General features: G+C 56.0%; 8 protein-coding genes and 1 non-coding gene across 9 annotated transcripts; 4 read left to right on the top strand and 5 right to left on the bottom strand.

The window, feature by feature from the left end:
* Window positions 1-386: 386 nt before the first annotated feature.
* Window positions 387-748, bottom strand: ACRALDRAFT_1024997 (uncharacterized protein; the record flags this gene model as incomplete). Its single annotated transcript, XM_071014752.1, has 2 exons — window positions 387-616; window positions 688-748. Coding segments are annotated over 2 exons (291 nt in total), but the record flags the coding sequence as incomplete, so codon positions are not given.
* A 1,214-nt stretch (window positions 749-1,962) lies between these two features.
* ACRALDRAFT_2024394 (uncharacterized protein) lies at window positions 1,963-5,121 on the top strand (the record flags this gene model as incomplete). The annotated part of the gene is made up of 1 exon (XM_071020217.1): window positions 1,963-5,121. One exon carries the CDS (start codon window positions 1,963-1,965, stop codon window positions 5,119-5,121), a length of 3,159 nt encoding a protein of 1,052 aa, XP_070879425.1.
* A 425-nt stretch (window positions 5,122-5,546) lies between these two features.
* On the bottom strand, window positions 5,547-6,492 carry ACRALDRAFT_2024395 (uncharacterized protein; the record flags this gene model as incomplete). Its single annotated transcript, XM_071020218.1, has 2 exons — window positions 5,547-6,132; window positions 6,209-6,492. The coding sequence occupies 2 exons, from the start codon at window positions 6,490-6,492 to the stop codon at window positions 5,547-5,549; spliced, it is 870 nt and encodes a 289-aa protein (XP_070879426.1).
* Window positions 6,493-6,907: 415 nt separating this feature from the next.
* Window positions 6,908-7,725, top strand: ACRALDRAFT_1078862 (uncharacterized protein). Its single transcript, XM_071018827.1, has 2 exons — window positions 6,908-7,078; window positions 7,156-7,725. Exons 1-2 carry the CDS (start codon window positions 7,066-7,068, stop codon window positions 7,704-7,706), a joined length of 564 nt encoding a protein of 187 aa, XP_070879427.1. The 5' UTR covers window positions 6,908-7,065; the 3' UTR covers window positions 7,707-7,725.
* A 247-nt stretch (window positions 7,726-7,972) lies between these two features.
* ACRALDRAFT_1059775 (uncharacterized protein) lies at window positions 7,973-9,317 on the bottom strand. Its single transcript, XM_071016101.1, has one exon. The coding sequence runs from the start codon at window positions 9,167-9,169 to the stop codon at window positions 8,045-8,047; it is 1,125 nt and encodes a 374-aa protein (XP_070879428.1). The 5' UTR covers window positions 9,170-9,317; the 3' UTR covers window positions 7,973-8,044.
* A 3,267-nt stretch (window positions 9,318-12,584) lies between these two features.
* On the top strand, window positions 12,585-15,588 carry ACRALDRAFT_1059774 (uncharacterized protein). The gene has a single exon (XM_071016100.1). The coding sequence runs from the start codon at window positions 12,938-12,940 to the stop codon at window positions 15,275-15,277; it is 2,340 nt and encodes a 779-aa protein (XP_070879429.1). The 5' UTR covers window positions 12,585-12,937; the 3' UTR covers window positions 15,278-15,588.
* A 638-nt stretch (window positions 15,589-16,226) lies between these two features.
* Window positions 16,227-20,402, bottom strand: ACRALDRAFT_1073728 (uncharacterized protein; the record flags this gene model as incomplete). Its single annotated transcript, XM_071018139.1, has 6 exons — window positions 19,843-20,402; window positions 18,578-19,747; window positions 18,072-18,524; window positions 16,460-17,986; window positions 16,319-16,393; window positions 16,227-16,258 (listed from the first exon to the last, which is right to left on the bottom strand). The coding sequence occupies exons 1-6, from the start codon at window positions 19,934-19,936 to the stop codon at window positions 16,227-16,229; spliced, it is 3,351 nt and encodes a 1,116-aa protein (XP_070879430.1). The 5' UTR covers window positions 19,937-20,402.
* A 1,517-nt stretch (window positions 20,403-21,919) lies between these two features.
* Window positions 21,920-21,991, bottom strand: ACRALDRAFT_t57. Its single transcript has one exon. It is a non-coding gene; the product is annotated as a tRNA-Val (tRNA).
* Window positions 21,992-22,307: 316 nt separating this feature from the next.
* ACRALDRAFT_1053857 (uncharacterized protein) lies at window positions 22,308-22,755 on the top strand (the record flags this gene model as incomplete). Its single annotated transcript, XM_071015795.1, has 2 exons — window positions 22,308-22,341; window positions 22,511-22,755. 2 exons carry the CDS (start codon window positions 22,308-22,310, stop codon window positions 22,753-22,755), a joined length of 279 nt encoding a protein of 92 aa, XP_070879431.1.
* Window positions 22,756-23,367: the final 612 nt, after the last annotated feature.

Genomic DNA, 23,367 nt, shown 5'->3' on the forward strand with positions numbered 1-23,367 from the left:
GTGCCCGGAAAATTGTAGGCCTACCCTGTTTATACCATGCCAAGTCATGCCTGGTACGGCAAATCTCTCCCATCTCTCGCTAGGCGGCCGTTGGCCACCAACATAAATTCCCCCATCTCTGCTCGATTCCTGTACCGGAACGCCTTTTGAGACCAACCCACAGCGGGAATACGCGGTGCAGCAAGACAGGCAGATAACCCAGGGAGGGGTGACAACCACCTCACGGCATCCCCACGGTATGAAGACAGCCATATAGACGCCCACCCCGCCGTGGGACAAGGCGTCTTTTCCGTCATGTCCCTCCAAGATCCCAGTGCAGCATCCTCCGCTCCATAACTCGTTTTCTTTTTCTTCGGCCGTTCCTCCCCATGCCATGATTACCTACCACCACGACCACTAGCTCGTGCACGGCTGACGGTAGCCCTACCGCGGGCAAGACCGACACCGCGGCCGCGCAGGTGACGGCTGCGGAACATGGGAGCGTTGCGCAACATGTCCGGGACGATGAAGAAGCGCACGTGCGAGCCGCGGATGTAGACCTGGTCGAGGTGGGAGACGCGGCCGTCGCGGGCCGTCACGGTGATGTCTTTGAGCTGGACGTTCATGTTGTCTTCGGCTGTTGTAGCGTAACAAGGAACGCAAAGTCAGTGTTGGTCACGCATGACGTTGGGGTGTGATGGTCTTTACCTTCTAGTAGCTTGCCGCGGTAGGTCTGGCCGGAGGTGATTTCGAGAGTGATGATGTGGCCCTGTGGGAGCAGACATGTTAGCGGTGAGTCGTGCCTACGGGACAGGTCTGGCAGGAGGTACGACGTGCCTGTGCCTCGTTGAGGAGCTTGATGGGGATGCCGATTGTGGACGTCATTGTAGCGGGACGGGGATGTCGATGCGGTCGAGGGAATGCGGGAATTCGGAATTGGAACGAAGGAGCCCTCTCGAATGGCCGTAGCTTAGAATCGTGCCTTGCCTCGTCGTATCGCAAATGTGTTCCCGGTCGGAGGTGGAGAGTTGAACTCGGGCGAATATGTCCAGGACCGGACGGACGTGGGAATTCGTGTTTCGCTGCAATGTAGGTCCTGTACAAAGTACGTACCTCTACCTGGCGGCCGGAAGCTTAGGTAAGAGGGAAGGTTTTTCCGACAGAGTTAATCCGACAGAAATGGGTGGCCTGTGCGTCTTTGACTACATTCTCCAAACCTCCCCTTCAATGTGGGATTGAAGAGATGTTGATATTCACAACTATGGGTGAAGTACGACATCTTTCCCCCAGGAATCTGCATACAGACATCAAATGATATACCGAGTGTGTCATCTGTCCGTCGAAGATGGACCAATTTCAAAATCTCGCAAAAAGTCTTTACAGCCGCTTCCAACACGTCCATCATCATGAACATCATCAATCCTGGCGATTCTCAACTCTACATCGGCACATCTTGGCCTTTATATATTCGGCTCATTCTGCATCTTCACGGTGTATTTGTTTCCCCGACACTTCGTGAAAGCGCCAATGATCATGGCACGTCCAAGTTGCAACTGGAATGCTGCCCCGTCGCACAGCAAGCAACGCATTCCTCTGGGACATTCACTTGAGACCCCATGCTGAAGGCTCCCTAGATGCTATAACCCCTTCTATCGCCTACTCCAGTGAAAATTCTCGTCTCTTCTCTGTTTACCGCTTTCCTCTGCTCTTGGGACGACCGACTCCTTCGTCTCGATGCCCCTTCATCTTGTTCTCTCATCCTCGTGATGGTGTCCGCTCTTTGACCTCCTCGTTTCCGCCATCACGGCGTGCCTCTCATTTAACTCAAGTCCTTCAGGTTTGTCGTCGATTCGCTCCTTCAGCCCACTCGCTGCCTTGATAGCCTGTCATTCATTGTTCGTGTTTCTCTTCAAACTTCACTTTTTTTTTTTTTTTTTTTTTTTTTTTTGGTTATTCCTTTGTCTTATCGTGATTCATCAAACCATGGCACCTCCGCTGCTACTGCCTCGAGAAGGCGAATCCAGCGGTATTACTGTCGGCTGGCTCCTCGCCATCGCCCTCGGCGGTGGCGCCCTCTTGTTCGTCTCCGTGGCCTTCATCCTCGTCAGCCTCACCGACCGACGCAACCACCGCGCCCAGCTCGCCGCCCGAGCCTTGGAATCGCAGCCGGCCTACCATAACCTCGACGGTTCCTCGTCAAAAGGGGTCAACGGCTCGTCACACCCACCCACCCGATCCGGTCATCGCCGCCGCCTTACCAAGTCGCCGCAAGTTACCCCGGCGAGGAGTCGGTCGAGCACCAACACGTTCCTTTTTCCTCGTCTGCCCAGCAGCGGTAGCCTCTCCCAGTTCTTCGGCTTGCCCAAAAAGAACAGCATGTCCAAGGGCGTACAGCGTAATAATTCGTGTCGGACAAACTCGTGGGTCGACGAGGATGCCATTCACGGGCCGAAGATGGGAAACGTGTCGCCTCGTGAGTCCAAGCGCATCAGCTTCCGAGACAGCTGGCTTATCTTGCGGTCCCCGACCTTGCCTGCCTTGTTGGGACTTCGTGACGACCTTAAGGGGGAATCATTTTACCAGCACCATAACTATCCCCTTGTTCCCCAGCCCCGACCCATAGCCATTCCGCCCGGGAACCGGGAACCCCATAACCATGGCCAAGACGATGAGTCGAAGCCTGCGTCGCGGGTGCCATTGGGACGCACCCCCTCGTACGAACTCGCAGAGAAACGTGCGGCGACTTTGAGGGCCGGACTCGCACGGCAGGATTCACAAAGAACCAACCCCGTCCCGCAGGGCCCGCGACCTCCGCCAGCCGCACGCCTAAGGCAGGGGGTTACCGAGTCAGACCTGCAGGAGATCCTCCGCAACACGGCGCAGCGGCTGCAGGAGGGGAGTCCTTCCCCGAGCGTGAGTCCTACCCGGCAGCCGACACACATGGCCACAAGGCATCGCAGGACATCCTCGACGCGGGAATCGCCCGTAAAACTCCGCCGGCTGGGCCTCGACGGCACCGTTCCCGTTCCCCAAATGCCGTCTCGTGCCGCGCCGGCCACACCCAGCCCGCAGAAGATGGATCGCCAGCCGGCAGTGGCGCCCAACAGCGCCCCAGCCGCCATGTACCATCGCCGCTTCCAGAATGGGAGCCCCCAGAAAGTGCCTGCCGCTCTAACAGCGTCGACCGTGCAGACGCCCCCCGGCCGTCGACGCAACGTGTCGCAGTCATCCGTCGTCTCCGAGACGGATAGTCTGTTCGGAGAAACTATACCTGAGCCGGAACAAATTGTGGACGCCGGCCTGTCGAGCCCCAGTCGGCGCGGTGCCCAGGACGCCAAGGATTCCGTGTTACCACTGCAGCAGGCCCAGCCGGAACAGCAGCGACGCAGAAGCATGTCCGTCCAGTCGATCGCCAGCTCGGTCTCGTCGGCTCTATCTACGGTGTATAGCGAAAACGAGTCGGAAGAGGATAGTGGCCAAAGAAACGTGTGGAGAAATACCCTGCACCCGAATCTATCCGGCCAGCCAATGCAGAAAACCTGGAGCCAGCGACGACGCGCGACGCACGTGGTCAAAATGAGTGACCCGTTCTCGGCTCCGCCGGCGGCCCCTCAAATTCCAACGAAGTCTCCTCGGCGGCCCATGGTGATGCCACGGGGAACGCCCCCTACCCTGCATTCCCGCCGGGCATCATCTCAGGACGGCCAACCGCTCGGTTCCATCTCGGGGAATTCGCAGCCCTCCCCCGGTGGCGCTCCTATCATGTCATCCCTCGTTCTGTCCGATAAGGTCGACCCGGCCAGCCGAGACGAGTTGCGCCTGTCCATCATGATGTCCCCACCCGATATGGGTGGGAGAGGCGGCAACGTACGGCCCAAGACGGTTTCCATCATGAAACCCACCATTTTCACAAAGAGCTCGAGCGCCGTCAGCATGCAGGCGTCCCCATCGACGCCCGAGGATGATCGCAGGGGCGTAACGAGAGGCCACAGACCAAAGACGAGCTCCGGAGCGCGGTCGGCGGTTATACCGCCGCCGTTGAATTTGCATCCGATCCTAGGATCGCCTCGCACCGAGGAGAAGAATGGAAACAACACGGCGACGCAGAGTTGGTTCGTCACGAGCGAATCGGTGGACGGCATTGCATCGCCATCGTCCAGCCCCACTTCCCACCGGCCTCGGCCGCTACCGGATCCTTTCCGTCCGTCCACCGAATTCACGGCGAACCATAACAGTCCCAGCAGGGGACCGTCCAGCGCGTCGGATTCGAGTTCCCGCCACTCCGATGCGCAGAGCAATAACAGCCAGGGTTCGAGCTGCACGTCAGCGCACTTCCCCAAGATGACGTCGAAGCGGGCAACGCCGCCGGGTTTCCCGCCTCTCCACGCGTCCATCGTCCAGCTGCGACGCATGGGTAGCCAAATGAGCACGCACAGTCGAGCATCCACGCTTCCGCCGGAAAGCCCCACGCTCCCAGCGCTGCGCGGAGGCGGGTTCAGCCCAGAACGCAGCGACAGCCGCGCAGGTCGGGCGGGACGGGTCCACTACCTGAGCCTCGGAGGGCAGAGTCCCCCATCTAGCGCGGGATCGAGTCCTGGATCGGCGTCGCGTACGCCAAGACGGGGCCGGTGTATCAAGAACGCGCGGGACTCGATGGAGGGTCCCCGGAGGAAGATCGGCATGGCGACGGGCGAGAATCGAATGGCAAAGGAGCGTCCTGCGCAGATTACGGAGGAACAGGAGAATAGTCGGGACAACACAGAACAACAGGGCCACCCCGGAGGGGGGGTCTCCCGAAGGAGCAGTTTGAAGGGGAGCTTTCGCAGCACGGGCAGTCCTCGGCGACGCCTGAGCGTGCGGTTCGGCGAGGTGGAGGAACACGTGTTTGTGCAGGATCGAAAGATCAACAGCGGTCATCCTGAAGTGGCCATGACTGGTCGCGACCGGGAACAGGAACTTGCGGGTGGGCGTGAAGCTGATAGACAAAGCAACATGACCCCGACGAAACTAAACCGCCAGGAGATCCGGGAGAGCAAGGACAGTCTCGGATTATACGACAAGGATGGGTTCCTGATGAGTTCGCCTGAACGATTGCCGTCTTCTGCCGCCGAGGGTCGACCGAGCGCAGAACTCCGCATATAAAAGAGTCGACAGGTCGGCTGTCGCAATAACCTCGCCAGTACGGCGGTCGTCGAGCCGTGTTCGTCATCACTAGAGTCTTGTCTATACTAGGGGGCGCTCTCAGACACGTTCTCAGTTTCGTTTTGTATCTAATCGGGTATGGTGATTCTATGGTGATTCTACTACTTGTTCAGAGTTAGCATATTCTGTTGGCGCGTCCCTCGCTTTTGGTTTCCAAGCGGCCGGGACCTAATGAGAAGAAGAGAAGTGCCCAAGTTTTGTGTACCTACCTAGGTTGTTGTCCGACCCTTACGGGGCGTTATCATCATTTCAGGCACTCCCACGCATCCCAGGTCTACTGAATGAAATGCCGAGAGGGGATAGGAAGTCGGCATGTCGAAACCGTCGAGGCAGTCAAAAATACAGCCGTGCAGAACATGGAAAACTCACGACGGTGCCCCATCATCTACCCTGGGCCGCTTGTTTTCGGAATCCAGACCTTGGCCATCCTCACCTGTCCCATTCGCCTCGTCGTGTCCCCGAACCCTACCAGCGCCGCCACCCAGCTCGCCGTTGGCGCCGTCGCCAATCCAATTGCCATCGGCGTCGAAATGCTCATGTACGTTCTCGGCCGTGATCCATCCCGAACTGCCGGGGAACGGAGGGGGGAGACCACCGTTGGCGCTCCCGCGCAGCACGCCCGAGAAGCCTTCCAGGGGTTCCTGATCGCCCTCGAAAATGATCCTGTCGTCATCGTCTTCATCTTCGTCGTCGACCGGGTCGGGGTGCAGGTCTGAACAGGCCGAGATGGCGTCGTACACGGCCTGGACAGCGTCTGCTGGCGGGAGGATTGTAAGGTCTACCGAGGTCTCGTCTTCGTCGCCGTTGTCGACCATAGCGAGCTGCATCCAGATTGCCTGGAGGGGAGATCCTGAGGCGAGGGTGCCGGCTTTCTTGATGGCGTGGATGGAGATGGCGGGGTACGGGATCTCTACTCCTACAGCTGCCGACGGGTTGTAGATTATGACGTTTCTGCGGGCAGGAGTTAATTTGACTATGACCTGGAGAGAAAGAGCAGTGGATGAAAGGGATAAGAGGGTCGACGCACTTGGAATTGACAAAGACATCGACGGTCTGCTCTACCATTTCCTCGGCCACATGTTGCAGGGAGGCGCCGTCGGGGGCTGAGGCGGGCGTCAAGCTGGACGGATTGACGGCGAAGATGGGAAGAGACGCGGCATAAGACTTGGAAATCCACGCCTTTGCGGAGCTCAGATGATGGTGAAGGACCGGCTTGCCGTCGAAGAAGGACTCGGGCGTGCGGGATTCGTATTCTTCGAGGGGGGTGAAGTCGTCGAGGAGCGGCGGGGCGCGGATCGTAGTGGGGAGCATGTTGATGACGGCCGAGAGGGCCCGAAGGGGGTTCTTGGAGGACGTGATGGTTGCTGATTTGAGGTGACAGAGAGAATGGAGAGTAAAGTCGTGGAGTGGATGTCTTGTCGCTTGGGTCGTTGGGATGGAGGGGTGAAAAAGCAATGAGCGTTGAAGCTTGAACAGGGAAGGAAATGTGTGGGGTATTACGAAGTACTGTACCTGCTACGGAGTACGTTGGTTGGCGAGGAGCTGTCAATTACCTAGTACCGATTTAAAGGTTGATTATGTCAACAATCTGAGAGAAGCATGGACCACCTCGATGTTACATAAGCTTTACCTCCGATCACGGGACATGTCAGGTGGGGTCTGGTTACGATCCGACACCGATCTCACATACATCATTCAACAGTCAACTCTCCCTCCTCATTCGCTCCAGAGCAGTTTAATCCAGGGTGTTTATTCTTCAACAGAAGCATCCTCATATCTACTTACATGGCTCGCCATTACTTATACACGTTATCTCACCTCCATTCCATCTTCACCGACCACTGAGGACCCATCATCCATCGCCTCCCACCTCCACTGCCTATCATGGATTACCATCGTACGTCTTTTTCTTTACACCCTGTCCCACGCGACCAATCTGCATAACAACTAGTCACTAATCCACCGAATTCACAGGCTCCAACCTCCTCGAACAAGTCCCTCTAACCGTCTCCCCCTTCGTCTCTCTCCCGAGCGCCCCAACACTCTCATACAACTACAAACCAATGCCGTCCTCCCTACCCCCATCGATCACCGACCCATCACCCACGACCGGTCCATCAGCCACCAACCCGCCCTCCGATGGCGTCTCAGCAGCATCGACCCCGCAGAAGCCAAAGTACGTCGTCTCCAGCTCGGGCCATGCCGCGCACCCCGAGGATATCATCGCCTCGTGTCGTGCCCTGAAAGACCACATCGCTCGCATGGAAGCCGATGCCGAGCGCGAGCTGCGCGAGTTCGAGGAGCGCATCCGCGAGCGCGAACTCGCCGAGAAGAGACGCGTTGCGCCCGGCTGGTTGGATAGCGATGCGCGGCTGTTGGAGCCGGAACGACGCGGTCAGCCTGCTCCTGCGGAAGCTACCAAGGAGGAGAGTGCACCGCCCCCTGGAGGAGATAAGGGCCCCAGCGAAATGGGCACCGATCAGGGGGCTGAGTTGGATCGGGTGTTTGGGGGGCTCCGTGTTTGATTAAAGCGGTTGGCGGGGAGCTTTTTTTTCTTTTTTTTTTTTTTTTCTCTTTCTTTTCTTTTTTTCATACGTATATTCCTTGGGATGGTCATCTGCAAATGGATTGGCGGGTCTCTGCCGGGCATTAGGGCGTATCATGGGCGTGTAGGACATAACATACATCTGGTAGGCTGCTGTGTTACTCTGTCGTGTTCTGGCAGATATTAACGTGCCGGTACGGTACGCTGCATTTGAGCGAGCAACAAGAACGAAATGGAACAAGTCTTCTCGAATCTGAACCGCATGGCCATAACACGACCGGAATCCCGTCATTCTAATTATCGTCGCTCATACCACCACTACGTCCTACCAGTCGACGCTACCAACTCCCGTTCCCAAAAGTCAACCAACTCATCCAGCTCGGGCCGACGATTCGGATCCAGCTCCAGACACCGGTTCGCCATGGCCTTCCACTTATCCGGGACATCGTTCGACCGATTTGTCCACACCGTCGGGGCCGGTGATTGCTCCACTTGTTCAAACAACATCCACATGACGCGACCAAGGCTGAAAACCTCGGCCAGCTCCGCCGCCCGTGGGCAAGTACACTTCCATTCTGGGAAGACATTCCAGTCGGGATATCCCCACGGAAGGTTGCACCTCTTCGGGCCGGTCCGGGGAATGTAGACGATTCTGGGTTTCTTATGCTTTCTTCCCTTCTCCTGCTCCTCTCGCGCCCCCTGGTCAATCGTCACCTCCTTGGCATGCGTAAACATGGATACACCGCTCTGCTCCCAGTCGATGAGCCGTATGCCATCTGTGTCGTCTACGAGCATATTCCCCGGCTTGAGGTCCATGTGGTACGCTCCTGCCACGCGGTGCGTGTGTAATACGGCCGCCGCCATGTCGCGACACCACCGCGCCTTGCGTGCGAGCGGGATTCGTCGGTCCCCTGCTTTCGTGATCTGGTCGTCGAGTGTCGCCCGCCTCATGACAGGCTGGAGGAACCCGCAGACGCGAGGGATCCCGTCGGCCCCGTGAACGACCACGAGCCGGGTCGGACACGGCATGATGTTGGGGTGGGGCGGTAGGGAGGCCAGGGTGCGGATTTCGTGCAGCATGGTCCTCTTCTGGTGCTCGTGGAAGCCGGGGCCGTGCTGGAGGAAGGCGTCAAAGTCGAACCCCTTGAAGACGAGGCGGGAGGAGGGCGAGTTGCCCCTCAGGGCAACGACGCGGGCATGGTTCTTGCCTGGTAGGCGGGAGTGTTCTGTCAGGTGGGAGAATTCGACAATGTCGAAGGTCGGGCGGAGCCCGTCGTGTCTCATTGAGGCTAGGAAGTCGCTGAGGGGAGTGAGCTGACGGGCATAGGCATCGAATTCGGCTTTGTCCGAGAGAAAGCTGGTCCTGGGTGGGCTGTTGGTCTTGAAGAAATGACGACTGGGCGAAAAAATGGAGGCTGTGATGGATGCTAGAGCCCAACCCATTTTGGTAGGTAAAACGGTGTTAGTTCAAATAGGACTGACGCCAATGTTCCGACTGTTGGACACGAGTATTATTGTTTTCTTTCAAGGGGAGAAAATAGGAGACCCGACTATCAGTGCGTGTATCAGTGTCACAAGAGAAGTATGGTTCGACAGCCCTGCCGACATTCAAGCGTACACCGTCGCGGGTGGGATGGAGGGGGATTGTGAGCAAAGACATGAGATGTCCCGTGCCTGCTCTGTCAAACAAAGGCCCACAATCTCGAGGGCTGGCTGGCACTCCAAATGGCCAGACGTTCGTCTGGCACCCAAAGAGCGCCCCGTTGCCTCGTACCATGGATGACGGAGCTAGTTGGTCCCAACGCGGGCTGGCTCCCCATGTCTCGCCGTCTTGGGGGTCCAGAAACGACGGCTGGCGATGACGGGGTTGGGAGATGATCGGGGGTAGATCATATGTACAAACTCGCCGCAGGGCAAGGCCGGGGATTAGAGGACCGGCCCAGGTAGACCAGACCACATAATTACCCGAGGACCAACAAGAGTAGTAGCATCAGAGGCCAGCGGGCCGTCCCTGGCCCGGGACAATGGTCAGCCTGGCCGGTCCAAAGGATATCGAATGTTAGGAAACAAAGCCATCATCACCACGTACGAGTAATTGGAAGTTGATAAAAGCAGAGCAGAACCCGAGGAGCAGGCAAGGCTGCGAGGTGGGGTTGCATGCTGCAAGCTGCGAGCTGCGAGCTGCAAGCTGCAAGCCGCAGCACAGAGGGAGAGAAAAAGGAGGGTAGGGGGTTCAACGTTCAACCTTAGTGGGTCGAGTTCGCGAACTCCAAGTTAGGATTGGAGGGAAGATCAAGCCAAGAAAAACGAAAGCTAAAGGGGGGGTGTCCGGGATGCTTCCGGGTCCTCATAATGTTGTGCGCCGGGGAATTTCCTGGTCGCTCCCCGGGATAGGAGGGGCCCAGGGACAGGGGCTACCCAATGCCGTCATGATCAAAGAAAAAATGCCGGGGGGACAGCGAGATGGATGCATGCACAGAATGGATGACTGGTTCAGCATTCAGCATTGACCCCGCTCCGACACCCGCAAGACGCAGACGAGTTTCTGCCCTTTTGAGGAAACAGATTATATGGTCGCGCGCGAGAGACAACGACTGTCTGGCAGTCGAGGACAGGACTCGCGATATAGGAGGCCAGGCCAGCCAGCCGTGTCAAACAGACGACGTCCGAGCTCTTCGGGCTGGTGGGTCCGTAAACGAAATGAAGACAAGAGAGAAAGAGAGATTAAAGGAAAGCAAAGGGGAGTCAGCCAAGGGCCTGGGATGACAGGTCAAATTCGAGATGCTGATAGTGGCAATGGCCAGGCGGTGGCTTGCGGCGTTGGTGGACTGACTTGCATTTCTAACATTAGTTGGTCCAATTGGCAACCAGTGGTCAAGACACAAAAACGTACGGTGTAGCAGGGGTATTGAGAGAGGAAAGGGGGGAAGGAGAGGATATGTATGTACAACGGTACGAATACGTTGTACATATGCATTGTAAATCTTGTGGAGAGAATCTCTTTCCCGGATGACGTTGGGTGACTGGCTTCGGAGGCGGGCCCGGGGATTGCCGGAGCCCACTGAACCCCCTCCGGACTGGGGGGTTCGGTCACGCTGTCCACGGATCTAAGCCGTCGCTGTACGAAGTACATATTTCCTTATGTACAACGTATATACAGTACAATATGAATGTCAGAGAGAAGCTCCAAGCGTCGTCCCGTCCAGGCCATTTATGCGTCCTGTAAAATCAAATCATAATATCACGGAAAATATCTAAGTATGGTTTGTTATGCTTTTGTTGGTCGTCGTGGGCACCTGTTCAACTCATGATTCCATCGAAGCCTTGACTCGTGCTTGTCTTCTTTAGACGATCCTCCGACGATTGTTGTCTTGTTATACCTCTCTGGATATCGGTGTCCAAGGTGATCATAGGGCATTCTAAAGCCTTCTGTCAGCTATTTAATGTCATTCGCGGTGAGGCGGTAGGGAGGCGCCTATAACTCTCTTGGGTCTTTAAGAAGGTGTAGGAGGGAGGACGGAGTACGATGGACAGACCGTTACCCGTATCTGGTAGGCATCTTAAGGAACCTGTACCTAATATAACGAAGTATATACTAAGTACGTCGGTTACCTACCCTGTTTTAGTCAGTCAATCACTGACGAATTCCCCCTATTATCGAGGAACCGTGAGTAACCCCTATATATAAGCACTTCGTAATTGCAAGTAGCGAGTCGTGCTAGGGAGGGTACTATAGCCGGCAGGTATTGACTTTGTACCTTTCTGCCAAGCTATCGAGGACGACCTGACAAAGTCACATGCATGCATACGTACGTTGTACAACGTACAATATCCATTAGGTTCAAATACCAAAAATATACATAGCTTAACGAACTATACTTGAAGGATGCTGTAAAAATCGTACAATATAGTCATGGTTCGTCTATAAAGACTATGCTCAGTTAGTAGGAAGTATATTTTATTATTTATAACTCTTTAAAGTCGGGTTATGGTCTTGAAGATGGGAAACGCGTTGGTACGCGTTGGTCGTTGGTGGGGCACTATACTCGTCACTTTACTAAACCCCATCCATGCCCATCCATCATTTCCCCTCTTTTGCCCCTCCCCACCATCCTCCATTTTCCTTCTTTTTCAACTGCCCGACTCGTTCAACTGCCCTACATACGCGACCAGGAACCCGTCTAGCCCGCCAACCCGCCTGGTGGCGTCTCGTGGCTTTCCATTGCCGACGCTTGACTCAAAGCAGTCTTATCGTGGAGTTGACGTCCGACAAGCTCGAGGTACAGAACAAATATTCCAGTCGACGTCGAGTCGTTCAGTCGTTCCAAGTCGGCAGAGTCAGGACGAGAGTGTCTTGCACCGCACCTTCTCAAAATAAAGATGAACCCGATTCCGGTGTCTTCAGAAAATGGCCATCGCAGGATGAGCCTTCCTAGTTAGGAAGCTCGTCGGTCCTATTGTCCTGTCTCGTCCTAGGGATGGTCGCCCGTCTCTTCGCACAACCTAGCCCTTGGTTCCTGGTTACACCGTCCTATCCTGAATTGCACGCGACTCGACTCGAGTCAATGGGCCCCATCGCATCTAGTTGGCCAACAGCTTGTGCCGAGTCGTCTCTCCTGCGGAGAACACGCCGCTCCTAGCAGCATTCGACCAGTCCAACACCAGCGGCATCGCTATTGTCCCCTGGTTGATCATGCTGTGATTCTCGGACCACCCCGCTCCAAAGTAGCTAGCTAGCTTCCTAGTTGGGTAGGTGATTGTCGAGTCCTCCCCTAACCCCGACCTTCTTCTGCTTTGGTCTCTCAAAATCTCGCCTCTTAGCACTAGCTCTTTCCTCCTTCCACTTGCTTGGGTCTTATCCGTATCTTGCTACGGCGTGTCATGACTCTGGTATCACAATGTAACCATCTTGTGTGGACAACAGTGGCTCACTCGCATCTTCCTTCTTTCCCCTCCTAAATTACAATAAGACCTCGTCTCCCCCCTCCTCCTCCCTTGAATTCCGCGTCACCGTGGCTTGCCCTTGACCCTCCTAACGCTTCCGTGTCCGCCTCCCTACCTCACACCTTGCCCGTCGAATGAGGAACAAGGTCGAAAGGCAGACGTGACTCCCCCCGCGTCTCAACCCCTTCTTCAACTAGGGACCCCCTTCGATTCAGCTGGCTTCGAGGAAAACTCCGTCAATTCCCCTAACACAAACTGCCGGCCATCATGTCTCGTCTCCGCGTCGCTCCTGTTGTCGCCGCCGCAGTTGTGCTTTCAGTACTTACCGGCTCGTCGTCAGCGCAGGTTGAGCGTCTGCCGCACCAGCCCATCGGCGGTGGTGACCGCCTCGTCACATGGAATGACACCCAGTCTGGCCAGTTCGCTGCCGGCTCGCGCTCCGTCAGCTGGATCTCCGGCGCCGACGACGGCAGCTACATTCATCTCGATTCGTCTAGCGGTCTGGTAATAGAGGACATCGTATCGGGCGACACCGACATCTTCGTACCGTCCGAGAACCTGCCCTCGAGCTTCCGCGAGTATTGGATCCGTCCCGACCTGCAGAAGATCCTCTTCGCCACCAATGACACCAAGCAGTACCGTCATTCCTACTTCGCCGACTACCACATCCTCGACGTCGCCTCGGGCGAGCTCACCCCGCTCGTCGCGGACCAGGCCGGTGACATTCAGTATGCCGAGTTAGCCCCCGTTGGCGATGCCATCGCCTTCGTCCGTGGTAATAATCTCTACCTTAAAAAAGGGGACGACATTTCCCAAATTACCACCGATGGCGGGCCAGACATGTTCCACGGCGTCCCCGATTGGGTCTACGAGGAGGAAATTTTCGGTGGCCGGTCGACCTTGTGGTTCTCTCCTGACGGCGAGTACCTTGCCTACCTTAGCTTCAACGAGACAGGCGTAGAAACCTTCACTATACCCTATTACATGGAGGGCCAGAACGTCGCCCACCTCTATCCCGACGAGCTTCATCTCCGTTACCCTAAAGTCGGCACGACCAACCCCACTGTTGCCTTGACCCTCCTCGACGTCGAGTCGGATGAGGTGACACCGCTCGAGATTGACGCCTTTGAAGCCGACGACCTAATCATCGGCGAGGTCGCCTGGCTCACCAGCAACCATACGAGCGTCGCCTACCGCGCCTTCAACCGCGTCCAGGACCAGGAGAAACTGGTCCGCGTCGACGTCGAGGGCTTATCCTCCACCGTTATCCGCGAGCGCGACGGGTCGGATGGCTGGCTCGACAATAACCGAGCCATCGTCTATGTCGGCCGCGTCAACGGCACCTGCGACTCGTACTACCTCGACCTCTCGGACGAGTCGGGCTGGAACCACCTCTACCTGTACCCCGTCAACGGCGGCGACGTCATCCCCCTGACCAGCGGCGAGTGGGAGGTCACCAGCATCCTCCATGTCGACACGGCCCGCCGCCTCGTCTACTACCTCTCCACCGAGCATCACAGCACCGAGCGCCACCTCTATTCCGTCTCCTACCCCGGCGGCCAGAAGAAGGCCCTCGTCGATGACTCCGTCCCGGCCTACTGGAGCGCGTCCTTTTCCGCGGGCGGCAGCTACTACATCCTCACCTACCAGGGTCCCAACGTCCCCTACCAGGAGCTCTACTCGATCAACTCGACCACGACCCCTGTCCGCACCATCACCGATAATCAGGCCCTCGTCGACAAGCTTCAGGACTACCAGCTGCCCAACATCACCTACTTTGAGCTGGAGCACCCCGACGGCTACCCGCTCAACGTGATGCAGCGCCTCCCGGCCCACTTCGACCCCAGCAAGAAGTACCCGGTCCTGTTCGTGCCGTACGGCGGACCGGGCGCCCAGGAGGTCCACAAGCGCTTCCAGCCCGTCAACTGGCGCACCTACATCGCTTCGGACCCCGAGCTCGAGTACATCACCTACACCGTCGATAATCGCGGCACCGGCTTCAAGGGCCGCGCCTTCCGCACCTTGGTGGCGTCACAGCTCGGCCAGCTCGAGCCCTACGACCAGATCTGGGCCGCCAAGCACCTCAGCGCCAAGCACGACTTTATCGATACCGAGCACATCGGCATCTTCGGCTGGTCGTACGGCGGCTTCCTGTCGGCCAAGACGGTCGAGTACGACACCGAAGGCGTCTTCTCCTTCGCCTTCATCGTCGCCCCCGTCTCGGACTGGCGCTTCTACGACTCCATGTACACCGAGCGATACATGAAGACGTCCCAGCTCAACCCGGGCGGCTACAACGAGACGGCCGTCTCCGACCCCGAGGGCTTCAAGAACATCCGCGGTCACACCTTTATCGCCCACGGGCTCGGCGACGACAACGTGCATTACCAGCACGCCGCCGCCCTCGTTGACCTGCTCGTCGGTGCCGGCGTCTCCCCCAGCAAGCTCAACTTTCATGCCTACACGGACTCGGATCACAGCATCGTCTATAACGGCGCCAGCACCTTCATCTACAAGGAGATGACGTCGTTGCTGTATCGGGAGAAGACCCGCGAGCCCGAGGCTCTGAAGCACCAGTGGAATAAGAGACGCGAGGTTAAGTTATAGGCTAGCGACGGAAAGGGGGTGCGGGGAAGGATATGTAGACTGGAGTGAGGCAGATCTGATACTGGTCAGGCCCGGTACACCTCATCGGGGAATACTACCTAATAAACTCTTCAACAGCGAGCGTAAGTACTTACTAAGTCCATGGTTGTTAAGGGGCCTTTCAAAGGCAATACTAGTATAGCGCGAGGATTTAAAGCCCTATTCAACCTTATCAACTTAGTTAAAAACTTTCTAGCTTTTATATAATAGAACATAGACCCTTATTTAGAGCGAGCATATTAGATATTACGGCCTTATATATACGGTCCTAGGGATATAGTCTATTTTCCGAAATTCGACAGTTTTAGAAAACAGGTGAGAGTAGTCAATATACAGAGATGAGCCTGCATAAATAGGCTAGGGGATAGACCGTAATAATAGCGGAATAGGTTATTCTGGCCTGAAAGTAGATAGTTGTCTGCAGGATTCAAGGAAGATTTTGCCATCACAGATCAGAGCCTTCTACAGAGTCAATCAAGTCAACGGATCTACTGCTAATTTTGCGTACGCTGTTTGTGTAACAACCTATACAACCTAATACAGAGGGCGTACAAACATCGGTACTTGTCTTTCCTCTGGCGAAAGTGACAAGGCTGCGTGAACACCAGAAATTACATATGTATACCCCGAAGGTGAAGGGATGACGGCTAATGCATTTCGCTGTTGTTATGAAATAGAGGCGGTGATAACAAAACAAGATTGCCACGTAGCGTAAGATAGCGTATGGTTATAATTTCTCGACTCGTTAAAGAGAACGTTCTCATATAGAACGACAACGCCAAAAGGAATGCAAGTGAAAGTCCGCCAAAGGTGATGCGTCTAGAGTAGAAAACTGTTCCTGCTAAAATGCACGTGGACATGGAACTCCGTGGATATAGGTAGTCATAGGCAAACAACTCATTCCACAAGCCTAGATACGCGCCTCGACTGCCGCTTTGATGGCTATCAACGACGAGTCAGTGTACGCTCTCGGGCATATCATGGAAGAACACAGATACTCACCATCACAACTCGTTTTCGCGTCGCCAAAGAGCATCGTCGTATTAGGCATGTAAAACATGGGGTTCGGAACATCAGCTAAAGGTAGGTTTCACTTGTCAGCGATGCAATGATACACCCCTGGCGGTCCGCGGGCCAACTCACCGTATCCACTGGCCATGCCTCGCTTCATGACAATCACCTGCTTGCTCTTCCAGGCCTGCAACACGGGCATGCCGGCGATCGGACTACCTGGCTCCAACGCGATCGGGTTCACCGTATCGTTAGCGCCAATCACGAGGGTGACGTCCGTATCACCAAAGTCGTCGTTGATCTCGTCCATCTCCAGCACTATGTCGTACGGGACGCTCGCTTCGGCAAGCAACACGTTGCACTGGCCGGGCATGCGACCGGCCACCGGGTGGATGGCAAATCGGACATTGACACCCTTCTTGCGCAACATCTGTGTGATTTCACTAATGGCATACTGGGCCTTGGCCACCGCCATCCCATAGCCAACCACGATGACGACATTCTCGGCATTCGTGAGCGCGTCGGCCGTGTCGTCGACGGTCGTCTGCGTCACCGATCCCTCCACCTTGTAGTCACTTGCCTGCTGTGACGCTATGCCCCCGAACAGCACGTTCGTTAGGGACCGATTCATCGCCACACACATGACGTACGAGAGGATGGATCCCGACACCCCGATCAGCGCACCGACCGACGTCAGCAACGGGTTGTCCAACATGAACCCCTCCGCCACCAGGGCGAAGCCCGAGTATGCGTTTAGCACGGTGATGATGACCGGCATGTCGGCGCCGCCAACGGCCGCGGTTGTCGTGTATCCTTTGACGAAGGAAAGGAGCGTGTTGGCTCCCAAAGCCGCTGCGGCGAGGGCAGGGGAACCCGGAGCCATGGTGACAAAGGCCCCCATGGTGGCCATGTTGGTGGCGAGCATGCCCGAATTCAGGAGGTGCCGGCCGGGTAGCATCAGAGGCTTCGACGACATCCTGCCGGCGAGCTTCATAAAGGCCACAATGGAGCCGGTGAAGGTGATACCACCGATGAGGACCCCCAGGTAGCTGGTGACCAAGTGCAACGTCGAGACATCTCCTCCAATGTGGCTCATCACGCTGCCGATCGAAGTCAAAACAGCTGCTAACCCGACCACGGAGTGGAGGGCCGCAACGGTCTGTGGCAGGTCGGTCGGCGTGATGCGCTTCCCAATGACAAGACCAGCGATGCTACCCAGAGCTGCGAGACCCACAAACTGGGTCAAGACCTCGGGGGTGAAACCGACAGCCAGGAGAGAGGCGAGGACTCCAGACCCGACACCGAGCATGCCGAGCATGTTGCCCATGCGCGCGGTAGCTTGAGACGCCAGACTCGAAATAGACCCTATGCATAGCACAGAGCTAATCAGATAGCCGGCCTGGACCAATCCTGCCGCTCCCGTCGATGCGGCTGCAATGAAGCCTCCCCCGAAAACGGCGGCGGGAATGGCATAAAGCCAGGGATACTCGGGTGGATCGGTAGGTCGCTTGAACATGTCGAGCATGCGCTTCGTGATGACGAAGCCGCCCGACACGTTGACAAAAGCGAGAAGAACGGACAAAGCGCCGAAGACTTGTGGGATGGTCTGGGGGAACAGCCCTCCACCCATGACGAACAGGCCGCCGATGCCGACCATTCCTACAAGACAGCATTAGTGGCAAAGGCAAAGTTGGAAAGGGGGAGGGATGGTCGGTCGGGCCTTCTCATGGGGAGTAACACGTGCCTGAGATTGCGTTGGTTACACTCATCAAGGGCGAGTGGAGAGCGGGCGCGACGCCCCAAACGACGCGGTAGCCGATGAGAGATGCCAATGCAAAAGTGAAGGCATTGCTCATGAACAAAGGACCGGTAAACTTTCCCAAGCCCAGGACGGCGCCCATGCCCGCTGTTAGGGCACCAGCACGCCTGGCAGTCGCCTGGAAGGGGCTAAGTGCGGCGACTTCGGCCTCCTTCGCCGCGGGGGCGGATTGGGCGGGGGCGGGCGGAGGGGCCGGACGGGGAGCGGGAGGGAGAACCCGGCCGTTGTGGGTCACGATGGCACCTCGTACAACCTCATCGGATAAATCAATCCCAAACTCTTTCTCCTTGGGCGCCATGGAAAGGAATAGTTTGGTGATATTGTTCGAATAAAGGGTCGACGACTGGGTGGGAAGTCTCGAGGGAAAGTCGGTATAGCCTGGCGGAGTCAGTACTTGGTCACGTTGGTTAGGCGGGTCGAGGGGGAATCACCAATAATCTTGACGTCTTTGTAGACGACGATTTCCCCAGGCTTCGTCGCCTCGCAGTTGCCCCCGGCTTCGGCGGCGAGATCCACAACGACCGAGCCGGGCTTCATGACCTCGAGCATTGACTTGGTGATCAGTTTGGGGGCGGGTTTGCCAGGGATCAAAGCGGTGGTGATGATGATGTCAACTTCGCGGGCCTGCTCGGCGAACAGCTTCATCTCGGCCTCGATGAATTCCTTGGACATCTCCTTGGCGTAGCCTCCGGCACCAGAGCCATCTTCCTTGAAGTCGACTTCGATGAACTCGGCACCGAGAGATTGGACCTGCTCGCGGGCAGCAGACCGAGTATCGAAGCCGCGAACGATGGCACCGAGTCGCCTGGCCGTTACAATGGCGCTGAGACCAGCTACTCCGGCTCCGATGACAAGGACTTTGCACGGGGGGATCTTGCCTGCTGCGGTGACTTGGCCCGTAAGGAAGCGACCAAAGTTGTTCGAGGCCTCGAGGACGGCTTTGTATCCGGAAATGTTGGCCATGGAGCTCAGGGCATCGAACACCTGGGCCCTGGAAATGCGGGGGACCATATCCATGGCAAAGGAGGTGGCATTCTTCGCTGCAAGTTTTTCCACGATGGCTGCGTTCTGGGCGGGTTGGAGGAACGAAATCACCGTCTGGTTTTCCTTCATGACGTCGATCTCGGGAGCGATGGGCCCGCGGACCTTGAGCACGATGTCGGCCTCGGCCCAGACATGGTGAGCCATGTCGACCAGGGTAGCACCGGCCTTCTCGTATGCTTCGTCAAGGAAGTCTGCCTCTAGACCAGCACCCCTCTCAATGAGGACCTTGGAGAAGCCTTTTTTCAACAGCAGGGAGACATTCTGGGGCGTCAAGGCTACCCGACGTTCGTTGGGTAAGATTTCCTTCGGCACACCGATGGTCAAACGGTCGTATGGAGTGGTTTGTGGGACCGGGGCGGCAGTAGCGTGAGACGAAGACTCCTGGGTAGGAGACGGCTGGCTGGACACAGCTGACGCATGGCGCACGAGCTGTGACGGCTTGTAGACAACAGGGACCAGAGAAAGGTGTGGGCGGTTCGGGTTTAAGGTGCCATGCCACCGTCTTTTCACAGCAAAGGCTACCGCATTCTGGAAGGAGGTTGTGGCGGGCGTCGCGTCTAGGGTCAGAAGTCAGCAATTAGCGCGAACAATCATGACGGCCCGGCGCGTCGGGCAATTTTCCTCGGTCTGCATAAGCCCAAGGCCAACCTACTCCGAGCATGTGTCACCCATGGGACGAGGCGTGAGATGGTTCCCAGCGAGAAGGGTCCGGGAGCGGCGAACGGCCGCAGAACGGAGGGAGACATGGCGGCGGGTTTAGCGATCAGCACCCGACGTTACCAGGCCAGATGGACCGCAGTACAGGCAGCCGCCGCTCATGTATCTGACTAGGCCTCAGAACTCGACAGATGCTGAATGGGTTGCTGGAAGAAAAGAAAAGCCAAAAGTCGAAGAGGGAAAAAGATGAGAAGGCCGAGAAGAATTGGCCTTGGGCACGGTGCAACGAACGCAAAAGCAAGCATAAAACCAGAACCGACCCCTCGAGCCAAGGGATTCTGCCTGCCACCAGATGGAGGGGGGACAAAGTGAGCAAAGTCCAATCGAGCCACGGTCTGTCCGGTTGTGTTTGTCCGAGTTAGAAGGTCCACATCGTGCAGATTTTAGTGATCCGACAGTTGACACTTCCCCGCTCGTGGAGGTTTTGAAGAGAGGAAGGAAGGTGGTCCGCTGCTGCAGGCTGCGGGGGGCCGAAGATGCCAGAGGAGTGTGAAGATACGGACAAGGGATTAGGAGATGGATGATCGGAGGGGCTTCCATGCCATGGTTGAAGGGAAGGGAGATCATAGCTCAGGCGACTCGGGCCGCGAGGAGATGAAAAAGTTAAACCGGGAGGTGTGGGTTTATACTTAGTGTCACTTCCCGTACCTGGAACAGCGGGGAGCGCTTGCCCATCTTGCCACAACGTCATTCTTCCCCTCAAATCTACATCTCCAGGTCAAGGGCAGAGCTGCAGCAATCAAGTACGAAGTACTTCGTACTGCGATATGACGAGAGGGTTTGGAGGTGTGGTGTTGGAGATGCGAAGATGTGGGTGGCACCTGCATCACATTGGAGCAAACAAGTGGGGTAGGTACATTTACATAGATACTTGCATTATGTACTTCGTAGTTCAGGGCACGGTGTCCTATAAGAGGCTTGCTTTAGGAAGGTCGCCCCACCCCCCGCATATCCACAATGCAGCAGTAAGTAGCACCCCCGACACAGATTGTGCAACTCCATCATTGTACGAATACAACGTACACAGCAACTCGCTGCAACCCGCACACTGCTGTTTCCCGTGACCATCTAACACGCTGATTTCCTGGTGCACCAAGAGGGAAGCGGCGCTATCCGGTTGGAAGATTGATAAGTAACGACACTTTCAATTGATAGAAACAATTAACCGCACTGTAGTTGGCTGAAGTACACAAAACTCGGGACGATTGCTGGTGTAGCGTATACATACGTTGTGGTAGTAGTGTACGAATACGTTGTTTGTCCTTTGTATGAAGGACTTAAAAATTGGGCGACGAGCCGATTCGCTGGTATTCTCGCGCGTTTGGCATTGTGCCGATATCTTAGCTTAGTTGGTGGGTATTCTCCAGCTTCTAGCGTATTTCCAAACCAGCAAAAGGAAAAGGCGAAAAGAAAAAAGAAAACAGAAAGAGCCGAGGTCTATCACGGTGAGAATCCCTCGTACAATGAGGGTGGGTATCAGTGGGCAGGCAGTACCTTATCTAGATCCCGTACGCCGTACCTACTGCCGAGGTCGTGGGTGTCGATGTGCATATTACGTATTTTATGGGTGGTAAACTGGTACAGCATGGATAGATGGGACGTTGTACCTACTCAGTAAAGATCCTTGGGTTACGGAACGGAACTACGAAGTACTTTGTACTGTCATTGCAAATGGGATGAAAGATTGACGAGACGTAGCATGGGACTGGTGAACATGGTGATGGAAATATATCGATGGACATCAGAGTGCATACTGCGTCTCTGCCCGCTTGAAGGGAAATAATATTGGGCTTTATTAATGGAATCTTGGGCTGTAATGAAATGAGCGTGACCCATACGAACGTCGACGTTGGTGGATATGATAGCAATACAGTCGATTGGGGTTTTCAATATTTGGAGTTTTACCTCGTGATTCATGCTTGTTTCTGCAAGCGAAACAACATATGGTAATTATTATTCACTAGCAAAAACAAAAAGAAAACAAAACGAAACAAAACGAAAACAAAAAAAAATGCTTGCACCTGGGTTCGAACCAGGGACCCCTTGCGTGTGAGGCAATTATGCTTCCACTACACCATGCAAGCAGTACATTTGTTATGAAGTACACTTGCAGCTTGCACCGAAAGCCACCAAGTTCCAACGCTCAACGTGGGCACGTCAGGCCGGCAGAACCATCTTCCGTTACCCGACTGTGGGTCACACTCCAACGACCGACTGAACCATTCCAACTTCCACACCACGAGCTGAAAGAGGAATCCCACCCCAGCAGCGAGACAACACCAGCACGCGAGGCGACCTCCAATTCCTCTTTGTCCCATCTAACGACCTGCGATCCCTGCGAGCACGTCAACCAATTCCATCCCCTAGGCCCGTCACCTACCGCCTCAGCCACCTCCCACGATGGTCTCCCGGATTCTCTTCTGGTCCGGCTTCGGTACGTGAACCGCCCAGCCCAGCCCAACCCACGTCTTTCCCACCATTCCAGGCGTCAATTGGCTTCGCGGATCCGATCCCTTCATCGTCCGAAGCACTTTCCAGGTCCTCGCGACTGAATTGAGATGAGAATCCCGAGCGCTAACAATCCATTCACAAACAACCAACAGGCTTTGCCGTCCGCTTCTGGCAAATGGGCATCGAGATGCGCCCCTTCTTCACCCGCAAGACCCTCTGGGCCTACCCCGTCTACGCCGCCGGCGGCGGCGCCTTTGGCTACTGGCTCCAGGGCGTCGACGAGAGGCAGGCCGCCACCCTAAACGAGCGCAAGGCCGTGCTCCTCGAAAAGCGCGCTCGCAAGGCCGCCAAGGACGCCGAGGCTGCGGCCGCTACCGCTGCTTCCGCCGCTGCGTAAAGAAAACCCGATCATGTACGCCTAGACTTGTGGGTAGAATTGGATCGAAATTCATAAATGGAAACGCGCGGGGCGTCAGGAACATGGGGCACAATGAAGCGGAAGAAACAATGAGCGGGAGTGACCAAGGGCCGTGTGATATGCCGGGTTGGTGCCGACGTGGGATCCTCACGGACATCTTTGGGGACAGGACGACACGCAAAACCATCATAGGGATATCATCGCTCAGAATGAACGTGTGGCGTGGTACTAGAGGTCAGTCCCGACGATCGACACGCAAAACGTCGGCGGATTTTTCTAGTTGTATATACGGATGAGGCTTCGCACCAGGGCAATTGACCTTGTCAAAGATTCTTTTGTATATTCCGGGATCCCTGCCGTCAAATGTGGACATCGTATCATACCCTGATGCCCAAACCGAACCAACCCACCCTTTTTTGACGAGTTCGTCATCATCAACCCTAGAAGAGGCAAAAGCTAGAGAAAATGGTATCTACCTCCAACAAGAAAAAAGGAAAAGAAGAGGGAAATCCCGAGTTGCTATGCATCACCCAAAACACATGACGCAGTACCTCAGAATAGTCTCCCATGGCGCACATCGTTACTCCATCC

Source organism: Sodiomyces alcalophilus, assembly GCF_042370955.1.
Source record: "Sodiomyces alcalophilus JCM 7366 unplaced genomic scaffold ACRALscaffold_1, whole genome shotgun sequence".
Taxonomy (NCBI): Eukaryota; Fungi; Ascomycota; class Sordariomycetes; order Glomerellales; family Plectosphaerellaceae; genus Sodiomyces; species Sodiomyces alcalophilus.